This window comes from Sander lucioperca, chromosome 14 (genome assembly GCF_008315115.2).
Source record: "Sander lucioperca isolate FBNREF2018 chromosome 14, SLUC_FBN_1.2, whole genome shotgun sequence".
Classification (NCBI taxonomy): domain Eukaryota; kingdom Metazoa; phylum Chordata; class Actinopteri; order Perciformes; family Percidae; genus Sander; species Sander lucioperca.
The window spans coordinates 15,647,131-15,659,850 of NC_050186.1; the positions used below are offsets into that span (position 1 = coordinate 15,647,131).

At 38.9% G+C, this 12,720-nt stretch overlaps 1 protein-coding gene across 1 annotated transcript; it reads right to left on the reverse strand.

The window, feature by feature from the left end:
* Nucleotides 1-4,573: 4,573 nt before the first annotated feature.
* On the reverse strand, nt 4,574-5,979 carry foxd1 (forkhead box D1). Its single transcript, XM_031317917.2, has one exon. It carries the CDS (start codon nt 5,695-5,697, stop codon nt 4,651-4,653), a length of 1,047 nt encoding a protein of 348 aa, XP_031173777.1. The 5' UTR covers nt 5,698-5,979; the 3' UTR covers nt 4,574-4,650.
* Nucleotides 5,980-12,720: the final 6,741 nt, after the last annotated feature.

The window sequence follows — 12,720 nt, forward strand, 5'->3', positions numbered from 1 at the left end:
TTGTTTTTATTGGTGTTTTGAATTTAAAAAAAGGTTTTACCATCAAAATAATTGCAAATATGTCTTGCTTTTCATTTTTTACGAGGTAAAAACACATTGTTAGTTATAATTAGTTTATATGATTTATGCTATGAATAAAGATTATTATGACGATAATGGTGATTTCAATTATTACAATGTATTATATAAACCAATAAAAAATATATATAAATAGCTTAGTTCAGCTCACTGAGGACTTCTGGTTCTACTTAATGCAGTCTATGTAAATAATTGTATTTTATAAATGCATTATGGGGCCAGAAACTTGTTTACTATTACACTGCTTCCTACACTGTTTTTACTGAGACCAAATTATGATGATCAGGTCAACTTGCATTTATTATTTGTTAAAGAAGGACTATGAAAGTCTAAAGTTAGTTTTTGACATTTGTATATCACAGTGTGATTCATTTTGTTAACCTTAAATTACTTCTCAACCGAGGAAAAACTAAATCTTATTACAAAATCCTACTTTTTTTTCAGCAATGGTTCGAGTTGAAGTGCTCATGATGTGTTGATGCTTTTTATATAAAATATATAAAATATAAAAATAGCCAATCAATATAATATATGCCTAACTGTAGAGGGGCGTATATCTGTTTCATTTTCAAATATTTGTGCAGTATTTATCAGTTTTATTTCCTAGCTGGACACATTTTAAGCCAGGAAACATTTATTAATCCTATTTTGCAGATGTGTCTGAATCCAAGTCCAACTGGTATAACTATCAAATGTGTTCCCAGTAGTTGCCAGTTTTCTGTCTTAGCAACACATTTCTGTTGCTATGTTAAGTGATGTGTAGCTGTTGAGGTCCGTATGAGACTTATTTATTCAGTAGGCATAGTTGGTGTCCAAAGGTGGCTCAAAATGACCCGTTTACCTGCCCTACAGTGTAGAACTAAAGTTGCCAGAGACTTTACGACTTCCTTTGAAACATAGATTATTCTCACAGCCGTGAATGCCTCAACACATTTTACCCAAAGCCCAATGTCTTTTATGGGCTGAGTGTGGTGCTTTATCCCCTCTCCTCATGACCTGTGACCCAGCAGGATAAACTGCTAACTGAGCTTCAGTCATGCTCAAGGAGGCTGATGCCCACATGATCCATGACATTTTGTGAACTATAGGCTACCTATATTCTGCTGCTGTTGATATGGCCCATGGCAAAACACTCAAAATATATATATATTTTTTTACCTTTTATATTTGTTCAGCTTGGTTTTCCTTGTTTTAGCTGTATGCGTATTGATTTATTTTGCAGTGTGTGTGTATATATACAGTACATATGTAGCAAATTGCAACACATGTGTTAAAGATAGGATATGATATCAATATGAAGCCATTCATGATTATTATTATATAGTACTGGGGGAATTACAAAAAAAAAGCTTTTGCTTCTTCCTATTCCTTTTCGGACGTTAAGTTAATATTGTGTTTTTGTTTGAAATAAAACATTCATTAATTCATTCATATTTCTCTCTCTGTAAATTCTTCTTGAATGCAGGCTGTGATAAAGCAGGGTTTAGAAACTGCACTTGGCTTTTCTCTTAATGGTGAATTTAATTCAGCAGTAACAATACCCTTAAACATTGTCTGCTCCACTTTAAACCCTCCTAATAACTTTCTCAACTCCTTATTTTAAATATTAGGCACATTGTTTGATCAGTTTATTTATGTATTAATTATATTTCAGATTTCTACTACTAAGCTAAACTTCTAGCCTACTACGACGACTACTACTACTACTACTACTACTACTACTAATAATAATAATAATAATAATAATAATAATAATAATAATAATAATACTAGTAATAATAACTGAGTAGACAATAGGCCATTTTTATTTTTACTACACCATTTAAGATAGATAGATAGATAGATAGATAGTGTGCACGTAGGCCTATGTTATATTTATTTTTTACGTAGCCTATTGGATATTTTTTCGTTTAACCAAGAAGTCTCTTAGATACATTAGCCTATTTATTTTCCAAAATGGTAGCGAGAGCACACAGTCACATGTAAAATAGGCTATACCCTAATTTACAATGTTGCCCAATAGCTCAATAAGCTATAGGAGGCTGTGAGAGATATAAAGGGAAGAGTTCGACTCCATTCATTCTTCATGAAAGCAGTATTTCCAATTGAAGTTCATAAATTATTCGAAGCCCAGGATGCGTCTGGATAGGCTACATGCATAGGCTACATATTAGCATTAACAAACCCCCAACTCTTGGCAAATAATATTCGCCAAATAAGCTAATATGTAATATAGCTACCAGAGCAACACGCAGAGAAAAGACTGTAATATTAACTCTACGTTCAGTATGTCACAGGGAATCCTACAGAGTAGCCTACCACAGGACTGTAGGCGGCCTTTTTCAGATATAGACTGTATGCGATAAAACACCATGAGAGGGTCGCAGTCTTAACTATTGAAGACAACACCTCTAATATGTAGCCTACTAATACACACTATTGGTGTATATAGAATACTGAGATATTATATCGGCTACTGAAACGTACAATTGACCACAGAAATAAATCCCCATAGAACTCTTATTGTGATAGTCCAGCAATTGGAAAAAATCTCGCGCTGCTACATTTGTAAACAAGTCTATACAGTAGGCTACAACTGACCCCCTTCCCTGCTGCTTTGTGTGTGTGTGTGTGTGTGTGTGTGTGTGTGTGTGTGTGTGTGTGTGTGTGTGTGTGTGTGTGCGTGTGTGTGCGTGCGCGCGCGCCTGTCACTCTCGTTGCGTGTTACATCATCACGCAATAGCTGTCCTCCCGTGGCCTAGTGAACTGTCTCTAAGCGCTGCACCAATTTAGCCATCTACTACACACACACACACACACACACACACACACACACACACACACACACACACACACACACACACACGTTGCTTTGAATCAGGGGATGCACACACGCTCAGTCGACGGGCGCACACATCCAGTCACGGAAGCAGCGGGGCTGTATAGGCTACAGTATACAGGCTACATGCAGAGCTCGTGAAATATTAAAAACAAAGGGGTCTGACACATAGCCTACAGTTGCAGCTCTGCAGCTTCAGCACCTGTTTCGGACTGAAATGTGTTTTAGAAATGAATAGGCCTATTCATAAATATTATGTAATTCAATTACAGGTCTTTCTTAATAGGCCTGCTGGTTCGTTATTATCTGCACATTTCTTTGTGCTTCTGCGTAAAAATGGCACCTCTATTTGGCTGTTTTGTCACCATAGAACAAATGACATGCTCTTTTGGTGCCCTATGCAGGGGCTTAAATAGAGGTGAGTAAACACTAAAAATGGTGAGTGGATTTAGGTGGTTTTAACCTCCACTACATATCTGCCCGTGAGCCATGTTGGCCCCGTGGCACACCAGAGCGAAGACTCCAAACATTTCATTTTCTCTGGGGAAAAAACTGTGTCAAATAAGAGTTGATAATGAAATATTAGAAGAGGAGTGTTTTCTCAAGAGCTGACCAGCTGTCGACATCAGCACCGTATAATCACCGTCCTGAAGCAGGCCAAATACAGCCCCTGTCTCACCCCTCTGACACCTTCCTGTCCGCTCACCGTAATTACGAGGATGAGTGTGGGAGAGGTCAGATGGACACGCAGTCCTCGTGTGCGCATGTTCCAAAGTGTACATCACTGAGATTAGAGTGTGCAACATCTGAATAAACTGTTTGATCACATAAACAAATACATAGGCTACATTTCTATTTTTTTTGTGGCTTACACACGCTTTCTGAAATGAAAACAGTCCCCAATCCCCACTCAAAGCCATACAGTTGTTATCCTGCAGCCTATTAAGGTTGTTGTTACTGTATCAGCTGATTAATAAGCACAATCCCAGTGTAAAGAAGACCCAATACGATCATACACACTTGCAATTTAAGGTTTTTGGCAAATTATTAAGCCTAATTTCCTCCTAAATATAAAGTCCAGCAAGCTCAACGTTATTTAATGAATGTATTTCCAAACAAATTACCCTTTTTTTGCAAAACGAAATTTATTCTTGATGAAAAACAAACCGTGTAAAAATATCACACTTCAATTACACAATACTTGCCAAAAATGTACAATGTTTTATTACTGACATAAACACACACACTGCATATTATTATAAATGTATGCCTTTGCTCTGTGTTTTTAATACAAAGTTCAAATCGAAACCATAAAAAAAGTTTTGATTTGCCAAACTAATAAAAAAAAAAACATGGATGTGTTTGACACAAATACATTATTAGCCTATTTTCAAAACATGTGATCATTTATAACCTGCCCATTAAGTCGTTATCCTGAGACGCCCTAAACAGTGACTGAAACGAATTGCTTCATGGGAAATATAAGGGATGTTCGTGGTCAAAAGTCTGATTCACACTGAAAAAAAATTAACATAAATATATATATTTTTAACAGCATGAATATAGGCACAAATAGTGATTGTTTTTTTATGTCCATCATTCAGCTGCGTGCTATCAAACAAACATACAAAAATAATCCTACCTTCAAAGAGGGGCGTTTTTTTGTTTTTGTTGCTCTTTCTTGTTTTTTTTTTGTTTTTTTTAGTGTCTTGAAAAGTTTGTTGTTAAGACATTTAACAGTCGCTAGTGCCTCTGACAGCTCTGTTCGGAAAGTTTTCTACCGGGTGTAAAACAGCTCCGGGGTGGACGGTCTGCGACTGGCTGGCCGATGGAGGCCCCAAAGAGGACGGTAAGACCGGGATAACGGCGGGAGAAGTCCTGGAGGGGCTCAGTGACCCCCCGATAATACTCTCTATGGAGAAGGGAGACCGCTGCACCGGAGAGCTGGACTTCTGCACCGGGGCTGCAGCCTGCACGCTGGTCGAACCCAGACTGGAGCCGAGCTGGGGATAAAACCTGCTCCTGGCTAAGTCCGTGCTGGTTGGCATCAAAGACGGCGCGGGGATAATGGTTCCCGTGTGTGCATGTGAATGCCTGGAGTGCTGATGCTGCTGCTGCTGAAACGCAAAAAGTGCAGAGTGTGTATGGTAGGACTGGAGCTGGATGCCGTATCCTCCGCAGCCGTACGGTCCGTACCCATACGCAGCAGCTGCGGGGATAAAAGTGTTGTGTTCCCTCAGCAAGTCCTGCGCCTGCTGCCGCTTGAAGCGCTTCCTCCTCCTCAGAAAGCTCCCGTTGTCAAACATATCAGCCGACTCCGGGTCCAAAGTCCAGTAGTTGCCCTTCCCAGGGTTCCCGGGCTCCCTCGGTATCTTCACGAAGCAGTCGTTGAGAGACAAGTTGTGTCTGATGGAGTTCTGCCAGGCCGGGAACTTCTCCCTGTAGTACGGGAAGCGGTTGCTGATGAAGTCGCAGATCTCGCTGAGAGTGAGCCTCTTTTTGGGACTCTGCAGGATGGCCATGGTGATTAAGGCGATGTAGGAGTAAGGTGGCTTCACCAGGTTGTTCTTGCCCGCGGGTTTGTAGCTATCCCTCGAGGAGCCGGAGCTGTCCAGGCACGGAGGAGGAGAGCCGTCCAGGAGGATGCCGTCGTGCATCTGCGCCACCTCGTCCACGTAGGAGCGAGTCTGGTTGTCTCCATCCTCCCCTTCGCCGACCACGTCTATGTCGGTCTCCTCCGAGAGGATAGAGGCATCCGACATCTCTGAGCTCAGAGTCATGGCTCACACACGACTGTGCCCTCGGACGCCAGATGAGGAAACGATGAGATGCACAAGCTGCCCTGCCCTCCCTCTTCAGAAACTCATACGAGGAGGGGGAGAGGAGAGGAGCACGTGTGGCCGTTAGTGAGAGATGTCCCCCTGTTTTCTCTCCCTATTTCCATATGTTTTTAAATGGGTTTATCGCCGACTAACGAACGGTCCCGTCGATGCCAGGCTGAGAAAATGTGCTGGGAAACCTGCAAAAGGGCTAAACCTGAATCACAGAGGGGGCGGATCTTCTCCTGTTATTTATACCGCCACCCTGATCACATGGGGAGTAAACGTCACCGAGGCAAATGAAAAGAGAGAGAGAGAGAGAGAGAGAGAGAGAGAGAGAGAGAATAAATAACACAAAAGGGCTTTGAAAATTAACTGAGTGGTTTAAAAAAAAAAAGTTTGGTGTGGCCTACATCCTTTTTAGTGGTCATTCCCGGTGGCCTATATTAATCTTAATCTAAGGATTTTATTCCAACACTGTGTTGTGCGCAAAAATAGCCAAGATGTTGGAAGGTAAAAAAGCTCTTTAGGGAAGTCTAATTATGGCCAATGCTATATCTTGACAACAGTGTTATTTATTAAGGCTTAGTTACTAGCGTGTACATTTATGGAACACATGTATGCACATTTTAATGTGCAGAACTTTTTTTTTTTTTCAAATGGATAAAAACAACAACAAAAAAAGTTTCAGATAAAATATTAAATTGTATAGCCTATAAAAAATCTGTGATATTTAATATGAATGCATTCTGAAATAGTGCCGGAGACTGCACACCATATCGAGGCAGCTCAGTTTGCGTGATCCGGTAGTTATCTAGATTATCCGCGAGCCATTTGTAATGGAAAAGAGTCAGCTGTTAACTCGAATCAGTCACGGGTCACGCAGAGCATGCAAGCCCCACATATAAGGCCTCTGCCGTGCGTCTGGACTGGAGCATGGTTCTGCTGGTGTGTGTGTGTGTGTGTGTGTGTGTGTGTGTGTGTGTGTGTGTGTGTGTGTGTGTGTGTGTGGACATTCATATCCATCTTATTTTATTTTATGGAGTTAGGAGGATGGAATGAATATTTTAAAAATGTGTACAAAAACAAACAAACGCAAATCTAAAAGTTTTACAGGTTAATCATGCGGCCTAAAAGAAACAAAGAGCTCATCTTAAGTTAGTGAATAGTAAAAAGTGTGTGTGCGGGCCCATTAAAAAGCACGATAATGCATAATGTATCTAATTGTCTAGATTAAAATGTCCCCTAAATAAAACACGTAAAACTCATTCATGTTCTTTATTAATCGGTTTATAGTTCATTCAGTCATTATTAGATAAGTAGCCTAAACCAAGATGAGTAAGAATGAGGTAATAGGAATATATATGATGTTTTATAGCCTAATGATTGTATTCTGAACGACCATCTCGCTGCCGTTCACCTTTGTCTTCAAATGTGACTTAGTTTTTGATACTGTTGGCCGAAAATGATTTGAACTGTTTTCCTTTTTTCTTCAGAGAAAACAGCTGATATATGCTCCTTTTGTTGTTGTTGTTGCTGCTGTTGTTGTTGTTGTTGTTGTTGTTGTTGCAATAACAATTAAAACAGAGCAAGCTAATTTACCAAAATACTGCACTCTTCTGAGTTTAATCAAATTATTAAAGAAAAAAACAACTTTCCCAAACTTATGTGCATACCCCCCCCCCCTCCAAACACACACACACACACACACACACACACACACACACACACACACACACACACACACACACAGTTCTAAAAAGAGAAGCCAATTCCTTATAAATGCAGTTGACCTAAAACAGATTTACTTCTAATACAAATCTATGCATAAGGTTTCTTATGGTGACTTTATTTCAAACTGATAGATGTGTTCAGGTACTGTGTGGCCCTTCAGTAACTTTTCAGAGGTTCCCATTTGACCAGCGCCATCTAGCGGTGAACTTGTCATCACAATTCAAATACTTTGGGCCCATAAAAGTTCAAAAACTGTTGCAGCTGTATGTGTCACAACCAGCAGTTTTACTAACTTCCCTTAAACGAACTTTTTTTGTTTTTGGTTTGGTGTAAAGTAGGAAAGGAGCCCAGATAGTTTATCTGACAATAAAAGGTTTAAATTATATTCTACTGGCCTCTATAAATAATAATAATAATTGCATGTATTTGCATAATAACTGCACTGTTGTAAGGGAGGGAAAAAAATACTTTATTTTCTGTAATTTCTGCTAACACTGATTGCTATTTCCTTTTATCATAACCGATTGAAGGCTGTATTTGATGCTATTAATCATACCTTCTGTCACTTCACAGTTTGAAATGACACACTATAGTCTGCACTATCACCATATTATAAACTCATGCCTACTCTATATTGATTATTGGTTTTTAATCTATGGACAAAATAGAATCTGATGAAAAACCTCAACAGGGAACATAGACACACTCGCTACCCACACTTTATATGAATTCATTAATCATTAAATGAATAGCTTTTGATTATATTATTTGAAAATAAAGTGAATGAATCAGCTGTCTTGTACAAACAAGCCGGGATTTTTGCAACGAGGCTGATGTATTAATCGAATAGTTTTGACTAATCAGTTTTCATAAGCCATATTCGACTCACAGATTTTATTTCCTCATAATAATCAATAAGCTCCGTATGGACTGTGCGATGATTTAGTGTTGTGTTTCATCAGAACTGATAGAACAATCCATCATGGATTTATCAAATACAACTTCAACCTTCTTTGCAAAGAGGTTACCGCGCCTCTTTTTGTTTATAAAAACACGTCATTATGCCCATACATGCACGCGCATTAGAAAACTTTAGCCTTATTCTTCAAACTTTTAACAACAGTTATATATACAGTCATTTTGTATATTTGTTATACTGTAGGCTATTTATTGTTTATTTCGTATTAATGTTTAATATGTTTGTTTGTTTATGTATGCACCTTTCACCAAGGCCAATTCCACATAAGTGTAGGCCTACTTATTGTGGCAATAAAACATTTTCTGATTCTGACTTCTGATTTGATTTGAAACCAGAATGCGCGAACGATATGGTGAATGACTCACGAACATTTGTACGTATCCAAAAAAAAAAGTAGTGTGTGTGTATTTCAATTGAGTGAAGTTTGCAGAGCCAAAACAATTCAATTTAAGCACAAGACTTTGTTTGAATGCACTGTCAGAAAAAAAGTCAGCATTAAATGAATGAAGATTTTTTCTCTCTCTTCTTGAGCCGACACTTAGTCTACAACATCAGCACTCGCATGTGTGGTAAACCACCTCTAAAGTGTTTCTAAATTCCCCCTCGGCGATCCGAGGGTGTTTCCGTGCCACGGGGTACCAAGAAAGCACTTTAACGCAGTCCCATGCTTGCCTGCTTCTTGCTCTGACAAAACCCCCGAGTGTCACCCAAACGGTCAGTCTGAGAGGGGTCTGTGCATGGGCCATGTGATTAATGTGTATCACATGCAGAAGGGGCGAGACAAAGTACCACAACAACAGAGATACTGTGCGTGAGATGCACTGCAGAGAAAAGTGTAGGCTATACACGAAGAATATCTACGGAAGAGGATTAGGGCCACATGTGAACAAAATGTATTAAATTCTGATTAAAGTCCGAATTCTGACTTTATTCTGAGAATGCTGCCTTTAAAAAAAGAAGAGAAAACTTAAAACAAAAATCTTTTACACTTTTTTAAGTGTAAAAGATTTTTTTTTTAACTTTTTAGTTAAAAAAAAAAAAAAAAAAAGTCAGAATTCGGACTTTATTCTCAAAATTCGGACTTTAAACTCAGAATTCAAATACATTTTTTCACATGTGGCCCTAATCCTCTTCCGTAAATAGCCTACCACATTCATCTGGATTTAAACGAAAATAGCTTGAATAACATTTTAAATAGTTTAAAATTGCATTAGAACTCAATGGAAATACTTTAGAAGTAGTATAGGCCTACATAACAATGTCAAAACGTGTTGTAGTTGCACTTCAAGGATAAAAACGCCAAACTTTTTGACAGTGGTCATGGTTTCTCAATAGCTCCAAAAATGGGCCTCTGATCTGCTTTATACCTGACTGTCATCGTTTCTCAGAGTGCCATATTGACCTTGTTTGAGCAATCAATTGTTCATGTTCAAATGGGTCCTGTCCTGAATATGATCACCACTATTGGGCAATATTCAAATAATGTGCAATAACCCCACTGCATATCACACTTTATATAAAACCATATATATATATATATATATATATATATATATATATATATATATATATATATATATATATATATATATATTGTTTTATATGTATATAGCATGTCAGAACTGTGTACCTTACCCACTTTTTTTGCACTACTTATTTTATTTCATGTTGTTATATTTATTTATTTTACGTACATGTTGGCACTGGAAAAGGAGTTCCTTTTCATCTCATTGTACATGTGTATAGTGACAATAAAAGGCATTCTATTCTATTCACATTACTCAACCAAACTCTCAATTGATTCCCATTGATTGACTCCAGAGTTATAGGTTTTCACTCTACTTTTTTATCCCTGTGACTGTGAGGTAAAATTTGGAACAATTTCATCTAGGCGCATCAATTAATTTAGCTCTGAATTCACGTGCTTTACTTTTATGTGGGGGGGAAATGATGGTTACTTATTTAGAGCCAAAGACAAGAAAGCTAAAGCCCTTTCAAAAGTTCCTTAAACTGCACCGAAAGTCTGAAGATAATCCAGACAGACAGAAATCTGCAGTTTTCCAACTAACAGCACCCTCAGTAGACCAGAATGCAATGCAGACATGGACACCATGACACACACACACACACACACACACACACACACACACACAAACAACCGGATCTACCGGAGTAAAGCTGATCTGAGGTGAAATATCCTTTGAATTCAAAGAGAGTGCACAATGATATCATATCCCCCTCAGCAAGTAGGGCACACATTCTTACTACTTTTTCACCTAAAAATTTTCATTTTCACCGCGGCTAGCGGTTGAGCTTAGACTGAATGATAAGAGGTGAAAAGATCACCTACAGGTGGAACTTTTTGCCCAAGGACCAGTGTTTAGTGCACATTTGGATATGATGAACATAGTTTGTTTATGTGGTTATGGTTAATGGAGAATAGAGCAAAAGGATAATTTTATGTTTTGTAGTTATTTGTCATCATAAAAAAATCATATAGGTGTGAAGGTACTGTGATTAATGAACAAATGCAAGAGCTATTTAGGCAAAAATATATAGTCATATATAAATCACATCAACATCATACTGGTGTTCTTGCACTTTTAAACCTAAATTTGATGTAGAAGAAGATGGCATCAATTTGTCAAATATTACAACAGTTGAATAAAAATATAATGCATGTCCTCCTAACCACACCACTGGTGTTCAGCACACAACAATTGTGTCTGGTAAATGGGCACGGCCATTATCATGTAAAAACAGGCAACATGCCAACACTGCACTGTAATATGCAAATGTATCCTCATCAGCACACTTTGTAGGGTAAAGACGTAATAAAATCCCTTCTGCATGCATGTCTTATGGCCACTCAACTAGTGACAATATAGATCCATCTAAAAGTAACACTATTAGAACCATCAGCTGCAGCCTGAACTTCTTGTGCACGTATTCCATCAGCAGTCGACTCAACAACACAAAGAAACAGGTATAGCGGAAAGATGTCTTAGTGCTCTGATATTGATTTGCCCTCCTTTTTGAGGCAGGCTTACAGACCTGAGGAGAGTTAAAAATATGATTGGCCGGGCGCCCGGATAGCTCAGTTGGTAGAGCGGGCGCCCATATATAGAGGTTTACTCCTTGACGCAGGGGGCCCGGGTTCGACTCCGACCTGCGGCCCTTTGCTGCATGTCATTCCCCCTCTCTCTCCCCTTTCATTTCTTCAGCTGTCCTGTCAATAAAGGCCTAAAAATGCCTAAAAATAAATAAAAAAAATAAAAAAATATGATTGGCCAGAAAACTTATTTAACAAAGGGTTTATTCCAGAGCTCTTTGCAAAGTGTGTATGTCATCCTCAGAATGAAATCAACTCAAATCAAAAGATTCAAGATAAAACTGGTTGATCCTCCAATAACCATCCCATGAGTTACTTATATCTACAGCCCAGAGCACCTCTGAATTGGGAGTCTTCTGAATGAACAGGATGAAGGTGTCATACTATTGCTCCAAATGGGCAGGACACACGTTGTTTTAACTGACTACACCCTTCACAGGCTATCTGGCCATCCCGCCTAGGGTGTCCACCTATTAGCAGCACTTCTCACTTGGTAGTATTAGAATTTTGCAGGTTGCAAATAATCCTGAGAACAGGGGATCGTGTTTCCCTGAGTTGGCATTGGATCACAGTGGCCTGCCAAAAGAACACTGAAAATAAATGAATACAAGACTTACTGCAGCAAGCAATCAGTTCAGCTTCCTGTCTCAAACATTTCTGCACATTGTGCACCTGCATGTGCTTCACAGTGAAAGCCTTTCACTCTTGGAGATGGAGAAATTCAGTGCTCATATTATGCTCATTTTCAGGTTCATAATTGTATTTAGAGGTTATATCAGAATAGGTTTAAATGGTTTAATTTTCAAAAAACACCATATTTTTGTTGTACTGTACATTGCTGCAGCTCCTCTTTTCACCCTGTGTGTTGAGCTCTCTGTTTTAGCTACAGAGTGAGACATCTCACTTCTGTTCCATCTTTATTGGGAGTCGCACATGCGCAGTAGCTAGGTAAGGACTACTAGCCAGTCAGAAGCAGAGTATGAGGACGTGCCATGCTAGCAGCTAGGCGAGCATTATAACGTGTGTTACAAAATGACGTTCGTCACGAAAGTAAAGGCTGGACTACAATAGAGCTGTTTGGAGCAGTTTGTAAACAGTGTTTTCTATTGGAGATGGTAAGTCCCTTTGGGGTGGCCTTTGAGCTTTTTCACTTTGTAAA

What these genes read in the sequence shown, in the direction of transcription:
- foxd1 (XM_031317917.2), bottom strand. Translation starts at nt 5,697, where the DNA reads ATGACTCTGAGCTCAGAGATGTCGGATGCCTCTATCCTCTCGGAGGAG.